General features: G+C 46.2%; 1 protein-coding gene across 1 annotated transcript in view; it reads left to right on the top strand.

Annotated features, from left to right (window-relative positions):
* Positions 1-18,646, top strand: part of TIAM2 (T cell lymphoma invasion and metastasis 2) — a 486,712-nt gene that overhangs the window by 219,585 nt on the left and 248,481 nt on the right. The window contains exons 8-10 of the mRNA XM_029596699.1: positions 1,676-1,861; positions 2,164-2,310; positions 17,048-17,119. Of these exons, the coding sequence (XP_029452559.1) occupies positions 1,676-1,861; positions 2,164-2,310; positions 17,048-17,119 (405 nt within the window). The remainder of the gene's footprint in view (positions 1-1,675; positions 1,862-2,163; positions 2,311-17,047; positions 17,120-18,646) is intronic.

Genomic DNA, 18,646 nt, shown 5'->3' on the forward strand with positions numbered 1-18,646 from the left:
TTTATCCACATGTTTATTAACTCCTTCAAAAAAGTGAAGCAGATTTGTGAGGCAAGACTTGCCCTGGGTAAAGCCATGCTGACTTTGTTCCATTAAACCATGTCTTTCTATATGTTCTGTGATTTTGATGTTTAGAACACTTTCCACTATTTTTCCTGGCACTGAAGTCAGGCTAACTGGTCTGTAGTTTCCCGGATCGCCCCTGGAGCCCTTTTTAAATATTGGGATTACATTGGCCACCTCTGGTCTTCAGGTACAACGAATGATTTTAATGATAAGTTACAGATTAATTTAATAGGTCTGAAATTTCATTTTTGAGTTCTTTCAGAACCCTGGAGTGTGTACCGTCTGGTTCAGCTGATTTCCTACTCTTCAGTTTGTCAATCTGCCCCAGACCCCACTCCTCTCTTCCCCAGAAAGGAAAAAAAAAGTAGTATCCTGGCACCCCTCCCCACCCTCCTCACTCTCTGTGCAGCTAAAAACGGATCCAGTATCAGGGCCGGGTGCACCCTCCCACCTGGCCCAGTCATGGAAAATACTGGGTGCGAGGGGGCACCCGGCCCTGATGCGGGAGGTGTACGGGAGGGGGTGTCGAGGGTGGGAAGGAGGGGTGGGGCCAGGGCACTAATATTTTTTTTTTTGGGGGGGTGGGGTGGGACCCGGTACATTTTTTTTTTTTTTTTTTTTTTAGAAACAGGGTAGGGGGGGCCATCACTGTCACTTGGGGTATGGGAGTGGTGAGTATGGACTGTTGAGATGGGGTCAGCATTGATCCCCGCTCAGCCTCCCTGTTTGCATGTGACTTTTTTTTTTTTTCGGGCCAGCGGTCCTTTAAGGCAGTGGCGGTCCCGTGAGGTTGGGAGCCACCATCGCATTAAGCGGCTGCTCGCTGCGTTCTTTTGTCCCGCGGTGTTTGGCCCTGAGACAGAACGCGCCGTACAGTCACGATGCTTTTTCGGGGGAGGGGCCCCACTGTTGTGGTAACGCCCCTCACGATGGTGGGACCCCCCTCCTATGGTAAAGCATCACGGCCTGATGAATCTAGGGGTAAGTTAGCTGGATAAGTAGCTCCACCCACTAACCGCCCACTAGATGTCCAGCTAACTGCTTAACCGGATTAGTGGTTTATCCGGCCATGTGGTGCATGCTGGGTATTCAGGAGTCGCTGCTTATCTGGCTTAGCAGCGCTGAATATCAGCACTCGGGGTTTGGGATCACGCAGCACACACCTTTCTGACTACTAATTCTACCTCCACCAGCCGTGTGGTGCTTGTTGGGGAGCTGCTCCAGCAGTATATGGACTCTTGATAAATTCTGCAGGCTCTTTGATTTACCACCAGAGAGGACGTAAAAAAGTTCCTTTGATGCTCAGCAAACCCAAATCACAGGGGAAAAAAAGCTTTTCATTTAAACTGCCGTTTTCTCCTGTGGAAGGTGCAAGCTTCCATATTTACTGCTCTTTAAGCACAGGTAGTAGCGTTTCATCGCAGGCGACTGCTTGAATTGTCGTCTAGGTTGTAAGGCCACCAGCTTTCTTTTGTAGTCTGATCATTCAGCAAGTTGTTTCAGGGCAGTGTGGCTGAGTGCATATTATTTAGCACAGGAAACCCACAGTGTGCGCTCCCGCCTGATAGCGGAAGAAATCAAACCCTTTTCCTCTGCTTTCTCCAAATAGATCCAGCAGTGGGAGCAGAATCTGGAAAAGTTTAACATGGACCTCTTCCGGATGCGGTGCTACCTGGCCAGCCTGCAAGGAGGAGAGCTGCCGAATCCGAAAGGCCTCCTGGCAGCTGCAAGCCGTCCATCCAAACTGGCACTGGGCAGGCTCGGCATCTTCTCGGTCTCTTCCTTTCATGCTCTGGTAAGTTCTGGCGGGATTTGCTGCATGGAAATGTGCAATCAGAGCTGCAGAATGTGTACTGTGTACACTGCAGCCATGTTTCCTGGTTGCATGGCTCTGAACACTATAGAAAAGCAGTCGGGAGTGCTGATTTTCTAATACTACTTTGGTGCTGTGTATTTACCATTGCTTTGTGTGACCTTGTGGGATATTAGAGATATTACTAATTAGCATATAATGTAATTAAGAGAGGCGATCTCTCATCGCATGGCTCCTGGCTCCCTTGTGCCGCACAGAGTGATTAAAGTTTTCGTTCTCCTCAGATATGCTCCCGGGATGAGTCTGCCCTTCGGAAGCGCTCCCTCTCCCTCTCACAAAAGGCTCACAGCAAGAAGAGTCTGTTCACCTCTCTGAAAGGGCTGGACACGCTGGCGAGAAGAGGGAAGGAGAAAAGGCCATCGATAACTCAGGTAAACTCTTCCCGCCTTCCACGCTGCGCCTGCAGATGTACAGAAGGACGCAGCTTCAGTATAACTGCAGAGCTTCGATCGTTAGCTGTGAGTCTGTCTGAAGCGGATACATCAGTGAGATGGGCTGAGGTAACGCTAGAGGAATTGGGAGAAAAGTGTTCGGTGTTGTGCTGATCATCGCCTTCCTCCTTTTCGTGCTGGGACCTAGATGTACGCGCTGGGACCATTCTGCCTCTTTATTTATTTATTTATACATACAGTGTTTGAATAACCGTTGCAGAGAAGCAGGTTCCATCTCTATGCTTTACAATGTACATTTTAAATCAAAATCAACGAAGGAAATAAAAAGTACATCATAACATTTGCAAAAAATAAATTACAATAGTTCAATAAAAGACTAATAAATAGAGATCAAAATTAACATTAAAATGAGATAAAAACAGTAAAGCTGTAACAGAACCTGGCTTCGGATACCTATGTCACCAGCTTACAGGCAGTAACATCTTCCTTTTTTTATTCAAAGCTAAATACTTGGTAGAGCCAGAAGCGTCAGCTTTGAAGGATGTTAAATAGGAACCACTCGCGGCTCAGCTCTTGCTGCTGTGTATGGGAGAGGGCCAGGGACCGGCACCAGGATTCACTGGACACTGGACTTTCAGTCATTGCTGCCCATCCAGCGGCAGAAAATCAGCCAGGCCTAGATTCCATATGGGCCCATACAGTAAAGTGCGCTCCACTGGAGCGCGCTGTTAACCCGGGTTTGGACGCGCGTTTTCGACGCGCTAGCTTTACCCCTTATACAGTAAGGGGTAATAGAGCGTCGAAAACGCACATCCAACCCCCCCGAAAGTAATAGCGCCCACAGCATGCAAATGCACATTGATGGGCCTATTAGTTATTCCCGCGCGATACAGAAAGCAAAATGTGCAGTGAAGCTGCACATTTAGCTTTGAAAAATTAACGCCTACCCATTCAACCGGCCCAAAGGCAGGCGCTAATTTCGGCTGGCACCGGGGAAGTGTACAGAAAAGCAGAAAAATTTGCTTTTCTGTACAGCCTCAGACTTAATATCATAGCGATATTAAGTGGGAGGCCCCAAAAGTTAAAAAATTTTAAATGTGCCCACGGGTTGGAAGACGGACGCTCAATTATGCTGATATCCGTTTTCCGAATCCATGGCTGTCAGCGGGCTCGAGAACCGACGCCGGAAAAATTGAGCGTCTGCTGTCAAACCCGCTGACAGGGGACGCGCTAGTGTCCCTGGCACCTTCTTATTACCGCGGGCCCTCATTTAAATACTTGATCGCGCGCACAGGAGAGTGGCCTGGGCGCGCGTTGGGAGAGTGGGCGCTCGCCTCGGAGCGCCCGCTCTCCCGCGGGTTTTACTGTGTCAGCCCGATAGCTAAACGTGGCAGCTCCACGGCCTGGCATGGAGAATCGGGAGAGGGTTCAGTGCCGCGTGTGCTGCGTGCGCACAGCCTTTCATCTTAAAATGTAAACTTGCAGGGCAGGGAGGGGTTCTTTGGTTCACCTTGCTCTGTGTTGAGTTTGTGGACCAGCTCCTCTTCTGTTGCATCGAGACGCTGGGATGGCGGCATTTCTTCGTCTTGGTGCACTGCCAGCAGGACCGTCCTGGACTCTGTACAGTTGGGAGACCCCTCACCACCATGGCAGCCCCGTCACTAACCCCATAATTTCCATTCAGCCGGCGTTCCAGGGCTCGACCGCGGTTCATGTACCCGGGGTCCTGCACCTGACTGCCAGCACTGCCATCTCAAACATGGAGGTTAGCATCACTTACCATGAGGTTCCTCCTGGCACTAAATCTCTTCTAGACCTAACAAGTTACCCTTACATACTGTCTGCTTCAACTTACTGCAAACACAATTGTTATCTTTTTTTTCTCAAGGTTAGTAAATATTGAAAGTAATGAGGCTCTCTGTGCTTCAGCCTGTTCTTTCAGATCTCCTAGATAGAAGGACTTGACTTTCTCTGATCAGTTAAAGCAAACTGGCTCCGGTCACTTACCCCTGCAAAGACAGATCTGTTTACGGTCAGGCCTCTGAGTTTGCCCCGATGTTCCTTCAGTAATTTTTGTTCTCTAAGCTGACATCTTGCTGAAAGAAAAGAACATATTAACATTTAATTTTCACAAGTTTACTGCTTCATTAACTATTTGACTTTGTATTAGGTTTCATCCAAATAACACTTCAATTACTTGATGCTCTGCTGAATAGAATAATTTGCTGTTTAATGCCGTACGTAGGAAACATTTAAAGCCCCTTTTGAATTTGTAGATAGTAAATAAAGATTCTAAGATCTATATTCAGTGGCTAATTCATCCTCTGTTGACAAGAGGATGAATTAGCCATAATCTATGGGTGACGACATCCGACGGCACAGAACGAACCACTGTTTCTGAACTCAGCAGAGCCTTTGCTCTACTGAGCATGTGTGGGAGTTGCTGCTGGAATGCTGCCTTATGAACTGCCTCTCAAGTCACTTTTTGATCGTTCTACAGTCCAGACATGGACCTCTCTATCTCTTTAACCAATTTTCTTTTAGGCCTCTTAGCAGACATATCAAACACCCAATAATTAAAACTAATAAGGATAAAAAAAAATTCCTCCCCCCTCCATACCTGGAAACTTCCAGTCACCCTGAGATTACAGACTTGGATTCACAAACGCACGCACACACACACACGCACACACACACACACACATACACATGCACTCATGCATTCTTCTACCCTTTCTTCTTCTCATTCCCCTCTTCTACTTCTCCTTCACCCTCTTGCTTTTTCTCTGTCACTCACCCTCCCACTCAGTTCTATTACCTTCCTTCTGTTACCCCTTCACTTCCACTTCCACTCACCCTTTTCCCCTGCTTCATTATCTTTCCCTCTCATTCACTCACCCCTTATTCCCATTCACCTCTCAGTCATTCCCTCCCATCCACTCCCTTCATTTCCCTCCCCTCCCATTCCACCTCCTTCCCTCTCAGTCACTCATTCTTTCTCCCATTCACTCCCCTCTACACGCACCCTTCCACTAAGTCACCTTCCTGCTCAGTCACTCACCCCCTCAAACGGACTCACCCTCTTCTGTTTCTCATTCCCACCCCTTCCCAGTCAGTCACTGGCCCCCTCTCTCCCACTTACCCACTCACTCATTCCCTTCCCTGACAAGCATTATCTCCCTCTGTCACTCACCCTCTCCTTCCCACTCATGTCCCTTACATTTCACTCGCTCGCCATCCTCACCATTTTCCCTTCCTTCCCTCTCTGTCCCTTCCCTTACTCCCCTATTATTTACCACTCTTCACAGCAGCGCAGGACCTCTCCTTGCTGGCGGGGATTGGAAACCCCCACCAGTGCGCTGACGCACCGGGTATCTCTTCGCAGACTAACAAGTGCGCTGACAATTGCGCCTCTTCCTCGCTGGTGGGGATTGGAAATCCCACCAGCGCCAATGTACTGGGTCTCTCCTTGCTGGTAGGGATTGGGAACCCCGCCAGTGCCGACGAATGGGACCTCTTCTTCCATTAAAATGCGCCGATGTTCCGTTCCCTGTTCGTACCCGGATCAGTCCAGAGCATCAGTGGGCCCCACAATAAGGAGAGTGTCCAGGTGATAGACGGTCCGGATTAAAAACCTTTAAGGGCCAGATTTGGCCTGCTGGCTGACGTTTGCCCACCACTGTTCTAGGAAGTCATATGCTTTTAAGTGGAAAAGATTTTTGACTTGGGGGTCATTCAGCAACCCTGAATCTTCTCAGATACGTTTTCTCCCTATCTCTATTGGAGTTTTGCATTTCTTCCTTAACGTTGCATTTGAGCGCCATCACAGTATGCCACACTCATGTATTAGGGAAGCCAATCTTTCTTCGTCCTCTGGTTTCCAAATATAGGCAGGAGTTGTGACATACAAAACCCCCAGTCTCGAAGCTTGCTGTGGTATGGGATCTCAATGTTGTCCTTGCACAGTTAATGAAACTTCCGTTTGAACCATTGGACTCTGCCTGCTGAAATTCTTCACCTTAAAAGTGGAATATTTGGTGGCAGTCATTTCAGTTTTTCCACAACTGGATGGTGCTTCGTACTCATCCAGAGTTTCTGCCAAAGATCGTCTCTGCATTTTACATTAATCAAGCCATTGTCTTGCCAACATTTTTTCCAAAGCTGCAAGCAGCCCTTCATTCACTGGACTGTAAGAGGGCCCATATTGACAGGCATTTCAGTTTGTCTCCTACGATCCCTACAGAATGGGAATAGCATTTACAAACGCACCATTTCCAAATTGCTACTGTACTGTTATGCTCTGGTTGAACTTCAACTCACAGACTGTCAAAACTCATCAAGTTAGAGCCATGGCTACTTCTGTTTGTTCATCTAAGAGCTATTTTGATTGAAGATATTGCAAAGCTGTAACTCAGTCATCTGTATACACCTGTATGTCCCATTGCTGTCTGGACAGTCTTTCAAGGAATGATAGTAACTTTGGATAAGCAGTTTTGCGCAGCCCATTCACCCAGTATTCAACTCTCCACAGGGGGAGCTGGGTTATTAATTCAGCAAGTACTCTGCAGTGCAACCCTTAGCTTGGGACTCCGCACATGTTATGGCTAATTCAACTCTGCTTGTTGACAAAAAAGTGAGTTTGCTTCCTGCAATTGGGGATCTCCATAGACAGCAGAATGAATTAACTATACTTAATTCCTACCCGCCTCCCTGGAGAGTCGACTAACCCTCTAGCGTTAAGCTCTACGGTCAACTAAGAGGCTCACGAGGCAGCATTCCAGCAGGAACCTCCATGCATGTCAGTAAAGCAAAGCTCTGCTGAGCTCTCGGAGAGTGGTCCATTCAGCATCATCGAATGACATTACCCACATATTATGGCTAATTCATTCTGCTCTCTAGGGAGAACCCCGTTTATGGTAAGCAAACTCTCTTTGCACAGATAACTTTACACAAATACTCAGTGGTGCTTAACTGGATAAGGCTGCCACTGAATATAAACAGCTAAAGTTGAGTAATTTTAGGACAGTGTTCTCCAAGGACAAGCAGGATGGTAGTCCTCACACATGGGTGACATCATCAGATGGAGCCCGGCACAGAAAACTTTAGTCAAAGCTTCTTGAAACTTTGACTGGCACACTGAACATGTCCAGCATGCTTCTAACCATGCGTCCATGCGGGGTCCGTCTTCAGTCACTGAGGATGTGTCTCCCAGGGCTACTGCCCACGAGGGAAGGGTTAGGTCGGCTGACATAGTTGGTGATTCGATTATTAGGAATGTAGACAGCTGGGTGGCTGGTGGGCGTGAGGACCGCCTGGTAACATGCCTACCTGGTGCGAAGGTGGCGGACCTCATGCGTCACCTAGATAGGATTTTAGACAGTGCTGGGGAGAAGCCGGCTGTCGTGGTACATGTGGGCACCAACGACATAGGAAAATGTGGGAGGGAGGTTCTGGAAGCCAAATTTAGGCTCTTAGGTAGAAAGCTAAAATCCAGATCCTCCGGGGTGGCTTTCTCTGAAATGCTCCCTGTTCCATGTGCAGGTCACCAGAGGCAGGCAGAGCTCCGGAGTCTCAATGCGTGGATGAGACGATGGTGCAAAGAAGAGGGATTCAGTTCTGTTAGGAACTGGGGAACCTTTTGGGGAAGGGGGAGTCTCTTCCGAAGGGATGGGCTCCACCTTAACCAGGGTGGAACCAGACTGCTGGCACTAACCTTTAAAAAGGAGATAGAGCAGCTTTTAAACTAGAACAAAGGGGAAAGCCGACAGTCGCTCAGCAGCGCATGGTTCGGAGAGAGGTATCTTTAAAGGATACTAATGATGCATTAGAATTAGGGCATCCCGACAGTGAGGTTCCAATAATTAGAAAAATAGTCCAAGTGCCTGTAACTAAAAACTCACCTGAGCTAAAAAATTCTAACTTATCCCTATCAATTAAAAAGCAGAATGAAAATACAAACAAAAAACAAACTTTGAAATGTTTGTATGCTAATGCCAGAAGTCTAAGAAGTAAGATGGGAGAATTACAATGTATAGCAGTGAATGATGACATAGACTTAATTGGCATCTCAGAGACATGGTGGAAGGAGGACGACCAGTGGGACAGTGCTATGCAGGGGTACAAATTATATCGCAATGACAGAGAGGAGCACTCGGGAGGAGGTGTGGCGCTTTATGTCCGGGATGGCATAGAGTCCAACAGGATAAAGATCCTGAATGAGACTAAATGCACAGTCGAATCCTTATGGATAGAAATCTCTTGAATGTTGGGGAAGAATAAAGTGATAGGAGTATACTACCATCCACCTGGTCAAGATGGTGAGACGGACAGTGAAATGCTAAGAGAAATTAGGGAAGCTAACCAAATTGGTAGTGCGGTAATAATGGGAGACTTCAATTACCCCAATATTGACTGGGTAAATGTAACATTGGAACATCATAGAGAGATAAAGTTCATAGATGGAATAAATTACAGTTTTATGGAGCAATTGGTTCAGGAACTGACGAGAGAGGGAGCAATTTTAGATCTAATTCTCAGTGGAGCACAGGATTTGGTGAGAAAGGCAACGATGGTGGGACCACTTGGCAATAGTGATCATAATCTGTTCAAATTTGAATTAATGACGTGGACGGGGGACAGTAAGCACATCCATGCCGAATGCTACACTTTCAAAAGGGAAACTTTGATAAAATGAGAAAAATAGAAAAAAACTGAAAGGAGCAGCTACAAAGGTAAAAAGTGTGCAAGAGGCGTGGTCATTGTTAAAAAAATACCATTCTAAAAGCACAGTCCAGATGTATTCCACACATTAAGAAAGGTGGAAAGAAGGCAAAACTATTACTGGCATGGTTAAAAGGGGAGGTGAAAGAAGCTATTTTAGCAAAAAGATCTTCATTCAAAAATTGGAAGAAGGATCAAACTGAAGAAAATAGGATAAAGCATAAGCATTGACAAGTTAAATGTAAGACATTGATAAGACAGGCTAAGAAAGAATTTGAAAAGAAGTTGGCCGTAGAGGCAAAAACTCACAGTAAAAACTTTTTAAAAATATATCCGAAGCAGAAAGCCTGCGAGGGAGTCAGTTGGACCGTTAGATGTTCGAGGGGTTAAAGGGGCACATAGAGAAGATAAGGCCAACGCGGAAAGATTAATTGATTTCTTTGCATCAGTGTTTACTAAAGAAGATGTTGGGGAGATACTCGTTCCCGAGAAGATTTTCATGGGTAATGATTCAGATGGACTGAACCAAATCATGGTAAATCTAGATGTGGTAGGCCTGATTGACAAACTGAAGAGTAGTAAATCACCTGGACTGGATGGTATACACCCAGGGATCTGAAGGAACTAAAAAATGAAATTTGTAACCTATCATTAAAATCATTCGTTGTACCTGAAGACCAGAGGTGGCCAACGTAATCCCAATATTTAAAAAGGACTCCAGGGACGATCCGGGAAACTACAGACCGGTTAGCCTGACTTCAGTGCCAGGAGAAATAGTGGAAAGTGTTCTAAACATCAAAATCACAGAACATATAGAAAGACATGGTTTAATGGAACAAAGTCAGCATGGCTTTACCCAGGGCAAGTCTTGCCTCACAAATCTGCTTCACTTTTTTGAAGGAGTTAATAAACATGTGGATAAAGGTGAATCGTTAGATGTAGTATATTTGGATTTTCAGAAGGCGTTTGACAAAGTTCCTCATGAGAGGCTTCTAGGAAAAGTAAAAAGTCATGGGATAGGTGGCGATGTCCTTTCGTGGATTACAAACTGGCTAAAATACAGGAAACAGAGAGTAGATTAAATGGACAATTTTCTCAGTGGAAGGGAATGGATAGTGGAGTGCCTCAGGGATCTGTATTGGGACCCTTACTTTTCAATATATTTATAAATGATCTGGAAAGAAATACGACGAGTGAGATAATCAAATTTGCCAAGGTCGAGGCAACCATGTGCGTCCCACCCGACCCCAGTCCCGCCACGGGATTTTGACTGGCAGCCAGGGAACTTGATTTTACATGCGTAAATGCGCTTTAAGCACTTAAATGGGCTTTTGAAAATTGCTACTATATATGTCCTAGAATTGTCCCTAGGTTTTGCCTGTGTAAATGCACTTTAAGAGCCCAGCTTTCAAAACTGCATGTGCTACCAATGTACGCATATACATGGGCATATGCAAAGTTGCTACTGTACATTATAACCAACATGGAAAGGTTAAAAAATCTGAGTACATATGTGTGTTCAAGTGCTCATGTATGTAAAAACCACGAGCCGCACAAGTTCGGACTTAATCTGGATAAATGCAGGTTTATTTGGCTACATAGTGGCAGATAGCCAGATAAATCCGGAAAACGCTACTTAGGTGGACAAGTAATGTTTTTCAGACATCTCTAGCTATGTAGGCCTGCTGCTGCTTAGCTGGATTAATGCTGCTGCTTGGCCGAATAAGTTGGAAATTAGCCAGATAAGTGTGCGCAACTCATATACAAGTATACATTTGCAGGTTATTATTGCATTGACGCTGTTACGTTTAATAAGTTGGCTTTTACACGTGTAAATCAGGGTATTTTATAACATGTGCACGGCGATGAAACAGCCAGTTTTACCATTTCATTTTCCAGTTCGCCCAGTCCATCTGCAGCTCGTAAAGACCCTTTTGGCTCTTCATCCTGAAGTCCCTCATTTCACCCAGACCCCCCGCCCAGTTATATTTTTAATTTAACAATGTTTACGATCGCTTACCCCAGAATATCGAACCAAAGTAAATATACGCAAGTAAAAGATGTATGTGCGTCACTTTGACAGGATTTAGAATTACAAATTATTTGCGTAAATGTTGGCCTCAACCCAAAATGTCCTGGCCTGCCCCTTTCTTCCATGTGCAAAGTTCCTGGCCGACCCCAATTGACTCGTTTAAGTTGCAGTTTTTAAAATAGCGCGTATTCACATATGTTCGATTTTATGCGCGCAAGTGCAAATGTTTACGTGAACAACATTTCAGAATTCACCCGTATGCGCATAAATTAGCTTTTGAAAATTGTTACAATATGTGCTGCTTTTACTCGCATAAATCCTTTTGAAAATTACCTCCTAAGGGTTTACATTCCCTCCAGCTAGCAGCCCACCTAAAGTCTAAGATCACTCCCCTAAAATACACACGGTGGGAGACGGCGCTGAACCCTTGACAAGAGCTGGGCCTAGGTTTTGCAAGTGCAGCCGATTTTGTTTGTGGAGCATAGCGGATTGGGTGATCCACCTAGAAATCCTGTTGGAGAGGTCACCCGGTTTCCATGGGTAGGACAGGATCTTCCCAATTAACAAAGGTTAAAAGTGGCAAGAGCTGCTAATATTATAATAAATTGATGTGGTGCTGTCAGACACACGGACGCGCCGATTTTATAACATGCATGCTGTGGCTGCGTGTACATGTACACTGGATTTTAAAATCCGTGCGCGCATGTGCAGGTGTCGCGTGGGGCGTGTGTGCGAATTTTCGATTAATATGCAACACGATGCAATTGGGCCTCCCCCAGTTCCCTACCTAAGCTCCCTCCCTCTTCCCCTCTCCTCACCCTAAACCCTTCCTTTGACCTTACGTTTTTTTTGTTTTATTACTTACTGCTCCTCTGGAGCAGAAGTAATCCGCCCATGCTGGCGCGTGCTTTCCTGGGACAGCGGCTAATGGCCTCCATCCCGCCCCTGCCCTCCCCACCCAGACCACGCCCCCTGCCCTGCCCTAAGTTTTAGGCCCAGCATTTGTGCGCGTATCGGGACTTAGAAATGTGGCTAGGCCCTTTTGAAAATGCGCAGGGCCCAGCCACGCACGTAAGTCCCAATTTTTATGCGCGCGACAGTTTGAAAATTCAGCCTTCACTGTATTTGGTCAACAATGCTCTTGATCGACCTTTTTTGGCATCAGAATTAATTGCTTTTGATTTATGATTCCCACATCGGAAAAGCTTACTTGAGATATATTTCAGGATGCACTGCCTTTTTTTTTTTTTAAGGCTTGGCAGTTGCTGCTTTTGGATCCTTCCAGACTGCAGCACCATCAGCCTTCATTTGCAGTTATCAAGCGTTTTTCCTTGTTTAAGAACATCCTCACCTTGCCCAACTGCACAGCAATGATCCTCTGACAGCAGCTCTCTCTCTCTCTGGAGCCCACTCAGACTGTGCGATGACTGAGCACCCGCCCTCAGAGAGGGCTGTGAGTTGTGCCTCTGCAGGATCCCCAGCCCTGGATCCTGGCGCAGGGAAACAAATCTGGGTCTTCTGCAGTGCCCTGTGCATGTACCCTACCTCTCGTTCTTGACCTATTTCCTTCCCTTGGGCTGATTCTCTAAATGGGTTTGTTTTGCATATCCCATGACGGGCATGAACCTCACTCCTAAATCAGATTATGCTGCCTGCGACCTCGGTTTCTCAAACGCGCTGCCAGTGCTTGCCTGTTTCCGCACAATGATTTCCCTGCTCCCAGGCTGCAGAGCTGAAGACCTTTGGGCTTTGGTGAAGTGACATTGTTTTGTCACCGACAGAGACCAAGCTATGTAGGGACGGCATTCTGCTACTGGAATGAAAGCAGACAGATGGCATTAATTACACACATTAACCTCCACCCCGTTTTAACTCGCATGTGCTTTCTTTCATTTCAAAATTACAAACCATTTCAAAGGGGCCCAGGCTGCAGGAAAAGCCAACAGTTTGATTAGAAGGGGAGAGGCGAGCCATAAATCCTTCACTTCAGTTTCACTCTTGTTTGTAATTCTGTCCATGGGCAGAAGCTCAGTCCTCTTCAGGCCTGATGGAATGCAACAAGGAAAGAGAAAAAATAAAATAAAGCAAAACTTTACGCTTGAAACGAGTGAAAACAGTAAATGGGACAGGGCGGTCTGAAAGAATATCTGTCTGCGTCTAGCAGTCCTTCTCCTAGGGACCCGAGAAGAAACAAATGCCATGAAAGAGGAGATCTCTCGTGGTATGAGAGACTTGCTGGGGTGGAAAGGCCTAAGGGTAACCTGTGCTCCTGCAGTGCATTGGGTCCTATAGACTGCACGTGTTTAGGCTCCGGTGCAAGAGGCCTTCCTGTAGGCGGGTTTCAGGCAGGGCAGGGAGGCAGCGTGCACTTAACTTCTCGCTGCAAAGAGCAGGTGCAAATTACGCAACCGCTCGTACTTTGTGACATTTGCCGATTCTCTGAGAGAAGCGACAAGGATGGTTCCCCCTTTGGAAGCTTCCCTGGTTTGCATGGTTAGTAAGCACCTGGGCGATTCATGAATGCACATGGACAGTGACTGCCTTCTGTACAAGAGAGCAAAGTAATTTCCAGGCTGCTGTGGGCTTGACAGATTATCAGTGGGTGCTGCCTTGTAACTAAGTTCTGACAACAGAATAGAAAGAAGAATAACAGGGCAGCTTGCCAAAGAGAAGACAAAACCTTTTTTTCTTTTAATTCAGTCAAGGAGTTTTACGTCTTAACATTCAGTGACATTTCCTCCTTCCCACTATGAATATTGTTCTGCAGTATGATCTAATTTTATTGGAATAAGCACACTCTAGGTAAAAGCAAAACAAACACACATTTGGTCCCCCCCCCCAAAAAAAAAAAAAAAAAAAAAAATATATATATATATATTTTTTTTTATATGAGGGTTGCTTTTTGGATCTGGATTGACTTAGAAATTGGGTGTACGTACCCGGATCAGTCCAGACTCCTGGGTTTATGCATCCCTGCCAGCAGATGGAGACAGAGAAAGTTTAACTGACACTGCCTCATAAACCCCAGTGCCACCTGCAGTTCCTCAGTAATTCTCTGTCTCCAGGGTATTTGGTCTGCGAGAGAATATGCATGGTCTATCAACCATTTGGATACCAGGGCGGTCTGGTTAGCTTTGAAGGAGTTCTTATCGTTGATAAAAGGGCGCTCTGTGCGGATTCTTTCTGACAATATGAAAACAGTGGCGTACATCAACCGGCAGGGCGGTACCAAGAGTCAGCCGGTAGCTCGGGAGGCACAAACCTTGATTCGTTGGTCAGTCTCACTTAGAAGGGAATAGCTGCGTCACACATAGCCAGGGTCGACAATGTTCAAGCGGAATCCCTAAGTCGGACTCTGTTAGATCCAGGTGAGTGGGAATTGTCGGAAGCCGCGATCAGCTCATCAGAGATCGTTGGGGCTCCCCTCACATGGATCTGATGGCAACTCGTCAGAATGCCAAAGCGTTTCGCTTCTTCAGTTGAAGGCGACAGCACGGGGCCGAAGATGTTGACGCTGTAGTCCTGCCTTGGCCACGAGGGGTTCTGCTTTATGTGTTCCCTCCTTGGCTATTGGTGGGCAAGGTGTTGCATCGCATAGAGAAATATTGCGGGGAGGTGATTTTGGTAGCTCCGGAGTGGCTGAGGCATCCTTGGTTTGTGGATCTCATCAACATGGTGGTGGATGGCCTGCTTCGTTTCGGTCATCTGAAGGGCCTTCTTCATCAGGGTCCTATATTTTCAGACAAGACCGATCACTTTTGTCTAGTGGCTTGGCTTTTGAGTGGCGGAGATTAAGGCGGAAAGGTTATCCGGAGTCTGTCGTCACCACCTTATTGAAAGCCAGGAGAAAGTCTACTAATCTGGCTTATGTTAGAGTATGGAAAGTTTTTGAGTCCTGGTGTGGAATTCACGCCCTACAGTCCTCCATTCCTGATATTTTGTCCTTTCTGCAGGCTGGGTTTGAGAAAGGCTTAGCTCCTAGCTCCCTTAGAGTTTAAGTGGCGGCCTTGGGCTGCCTTCGGGGCAAGATCGAGGATTCCGTTATTTCAGCTCATCTGGATGTTATCAAGTTATCAAGTTATTATTATTTTCTTGTTAACACGCTACTATTGTTCGATGTAAAGTTACCTCTGCTACCTCTGTTCGATGTAAAGCGCTACTCCAGGCGCCGTTTTGTGTTACAATGTGAACCGATATGATATCATTGATGAATATCGGTATATAAAAATCTCAAATAAATAAATAAAGTTGCTCAGAGGAACTAGGATTTTGCGGCCTCCAGTTAGGAGAATTTGTCCATCTTGGAACCTTAATCTAGTCCTCCGCGGTTTGTGTGCAGCTTGTTTTGAGCCTCTCCGGAGAGCGATGCTGAAAGACCTGACTCTCAATGTAGTTTTTCTAGTAGCGATTTGCTCTGCTCAGCGTATTTTGGAGTTGCAAGCTTTGTCCTGTCGGGATCCTTTCCTCCAAATTTCGGATTCGGGGGTTTCTTTGAGGACAGTGCCTTTCTTTCTGCCTAAAGAGGTTTCCGCTTTTCATGTCAACCAGACGGTGGAACTTCCGGCCTTCCCAGCGGTGGATACATCCGTTCCGCATGCGAAATGATTTCAGAAGGTCTGACCAACTTTTTGTTTTGTGGAGTGGCGCAAAGCGAGGTTTCAAGGCTTCTAAGACTACTATTGCGCGTTGGTTGAAAGAGGCCATTGGTTCCACCTACATTACTGCCGGTCGAGAGATTCCGGAGGGCTTGCGTGCTCTTTCTACGTGGTCGCAGGCGACCTCCTGGGCGGAGGCGCAGCTGGTGTCTCCTCAAGAGATTTGCAGGGCAGCAACTTGGAAGTCGCATACATTTGCAAGACACTATCGTTTGGATGTGGGAGCTTCAGGTTCTCCTTCCTTTGGCGAGAGTGTTCTGCGAGTGGGATTCTCCAGGTCCCACCCTAAATAAGGGGGCTTTGGTACATCCTAGGTGCCTGGACTGATCCGGGCATGCACAGGGAAAAGAAAATTGGTTCTTACCTGCTAATTTTCGTTCCTGTAGAACCACGGATCAGTCCAGATGCCGCCCATTTTATCTAGAGGTGGAGAGTTGCCCGCTCAGCTCTAATGTTGTCTTTTAAATACAGATGATTACAAATTTGTTTGAAGCGGTTTTCAAAGTTTTTTTTCAATAATTTTTTGCCTTGTTTAGAGCATTGAATTTTCTACTTTATGCTTTGGTACAGATCTATACTGAAGAACTGCAGGTGGCATTGAGGTTTATGAGGCACTGTCAGTTAAACTTTCTCTGTCTCCATCTGCTGGCAGGGATGCATAAACCCTGGAGTCTGGACTGATCCGTGGTACTACAGGAACGAGAATTATCAGGTAAGAATCAATTTTCTTTTTCCTGTTAGCAAGCCTGGCATGAATGATCAGAGCTGAACGGACGGGACTGAGAAGGGCGCAGCTTTTTTTTGTTTTCTTTCCGCCGCCCAGCACGTTTCCGATTCCTGAGACGTTGAGATGGTGGCATGGACCGTTAAAGAAAGGCAGCGGAGACCATTTCTGCAGCAACCCGGCTGAAGCTCCCAGATTTCTGTTTTTATTTCCCAGGGCTCCTGCATACAGCTTATTATACTTACCCCACGCCATAAAACTCTTCTCAACACGTCCCTTGGAAGAGTTGTTTAGCAGCGTCTCGGCCTTGTGGCTCCCATTGCCGTTAGTTCTGGTGACGGCTGCCTCACACAGTGAATGGAATTAGTTTGTGATATACGATTATGTACGTTCACTGTGTATAAAAAAAATTGTCTATAAAATGTTTTAAATAAATTAGCAGTTAAGAGTCGATTTCCTTTTTCGGTGGGGCTCTCTGACCAGTTGCAGTGTCTCGGTGAGTTGGAGTAGAGAAGACGCCTGCTTGTTTCTAGACGTACAATAATTAGCTCCTATGTTTTTTTGTTTGTGTGTGTGTTTGTTCAGATCTTCGACTCCAGTGGAAGCCAGGGCTGTGCTGGCATGCAGCCCCCGCAGAACAGCAGCAGCTCCGCTGAGGTGAGGAACATGAGAATACTTGCTTTTCTATTCCTTGGTAGGGACTAGCACGGTTTCCCCTTCCCTCCCCGTCACACGCTCGCTGCTGGATGCGTGCACATAGCAATTGGAATTTCAGTTGTCCCAAGCAAATGTTCCTGTTTCCAAGGTAAAATCAGCAGGCAGTAAAAATAGTGCAGTGCTGGAAAAAATGTGACCATTGAAACCAGTAAGAGTGCGGGTAAAAAAAACCCTGACTTCCTAGCAGCAAACGTTTTTGTGTGTATAGTATTGTGAGACCATCTTTTTGGTATACTCTGTAAAAACAGCTGTGCAGAACTATGTGGACTTGGGGATCCTGCAAGCATTACAAAATTCTTCCAAAAAAAAAACTAAGGTGACCATTAACATATGATAGAAAATATTATTTATATAGAGAGAGAGAGATTTTTTTTTTTTTTTTGCCTTGTGGCTGATTCTGAAGCAGGGAAAGTTTTGAATGCATATTTTAGACTTGCAGACTGTGGGCTTCTGACCAGAGTTCTGACATAAGACAAAACATTTTTGGGAAGCGGAAGATCGTTCTCTGCATTTAATTAAGTTCCATGTAGGTGTGAGTGATATCAGCAGTGAAAAGGAGAATGCGGTAACCTATGACACACAAAGACTACCAAGCAGAAAAGCAACAACATATGGGTGATACCTGGTGCACAAAACAAGCTGCCAACGTGTGTGTGTGTGTGTGATTACGTTTTATGTCAGTCATTCTCTGCCTGTGGTTCATGAAAAACTTCCAGGTGGGTCACGAGAAGTCTTGCGAGGAATATTGAGAGTAAATAGCAAAGCTCGCACGGTTGGCACCCGTGGACATGGTTTGATGCCCCTGGGCAGAGGATACAAACCTCGTGTAGGTCAGTAATAGACGTGGCCCGCGAGCAGAGGAGGCACCGTCGAAAACCGGGCCATGCCATAAAAAACAGTCGGCGAGCGGTCGATGGCCGGTGGCCACCAAGTAGCGACGCGCCGGGAATCGACCGCAACAAAGGGGGGAAAAAAAGTACCCAGCACCGGAGAAGGGGGACCTGGCGCAGGAAAAAAAGTAAAAGAAAACGACCGGGAACACTTCTTTTAGAAAAAAGAAAGAGCAGAACTCCAGAACCGCGAGGCAACTACTTCGTGGGGAAAAAAAAGAGACTGAAGAGGGGACCCTGCGTGGACGCGCGGATAGTGGCATCCTGGGCATGCTCAGTGTGATAGTCAAAGTTCTAGAACCTTTGACAAAAGTGTTCCGTGATTGGGCTCCATCCTGATGATGTCTCCCATCTGTGAGGACTAACATCCTGCTGTCCTGGGAGAACACCTGCTACAGGTAAGCAACCCTGCTAAACAGCCACATGGCAGGGTTTTAAAAATTATCTGATTTTTATTTGCTTATTAAATAACACATTTAGGTACCTCATAGAGTATACAGAGAGGCTTATATGTCACAGAGTTCAGCTGCACAGCATTAGCTGTTACGGTACATCTGACCAAAGCTGGCTGATACTA

This window comes from Rhinatrema bivittatum, chromosome 3 (assembly GCF_901001135.1).
Source record: "Rhinatrema bivittatum chromosome 3, aRhiBiv1.1, whole genome shotgun sequence".
NCBI classification, from domain to species: Eukaryota; Metazoa; Chordata; class Amphibia; order Gymnophiona; family Rhinatrematidae; genus Rhinatrema; species Rhinatrema bivittatum.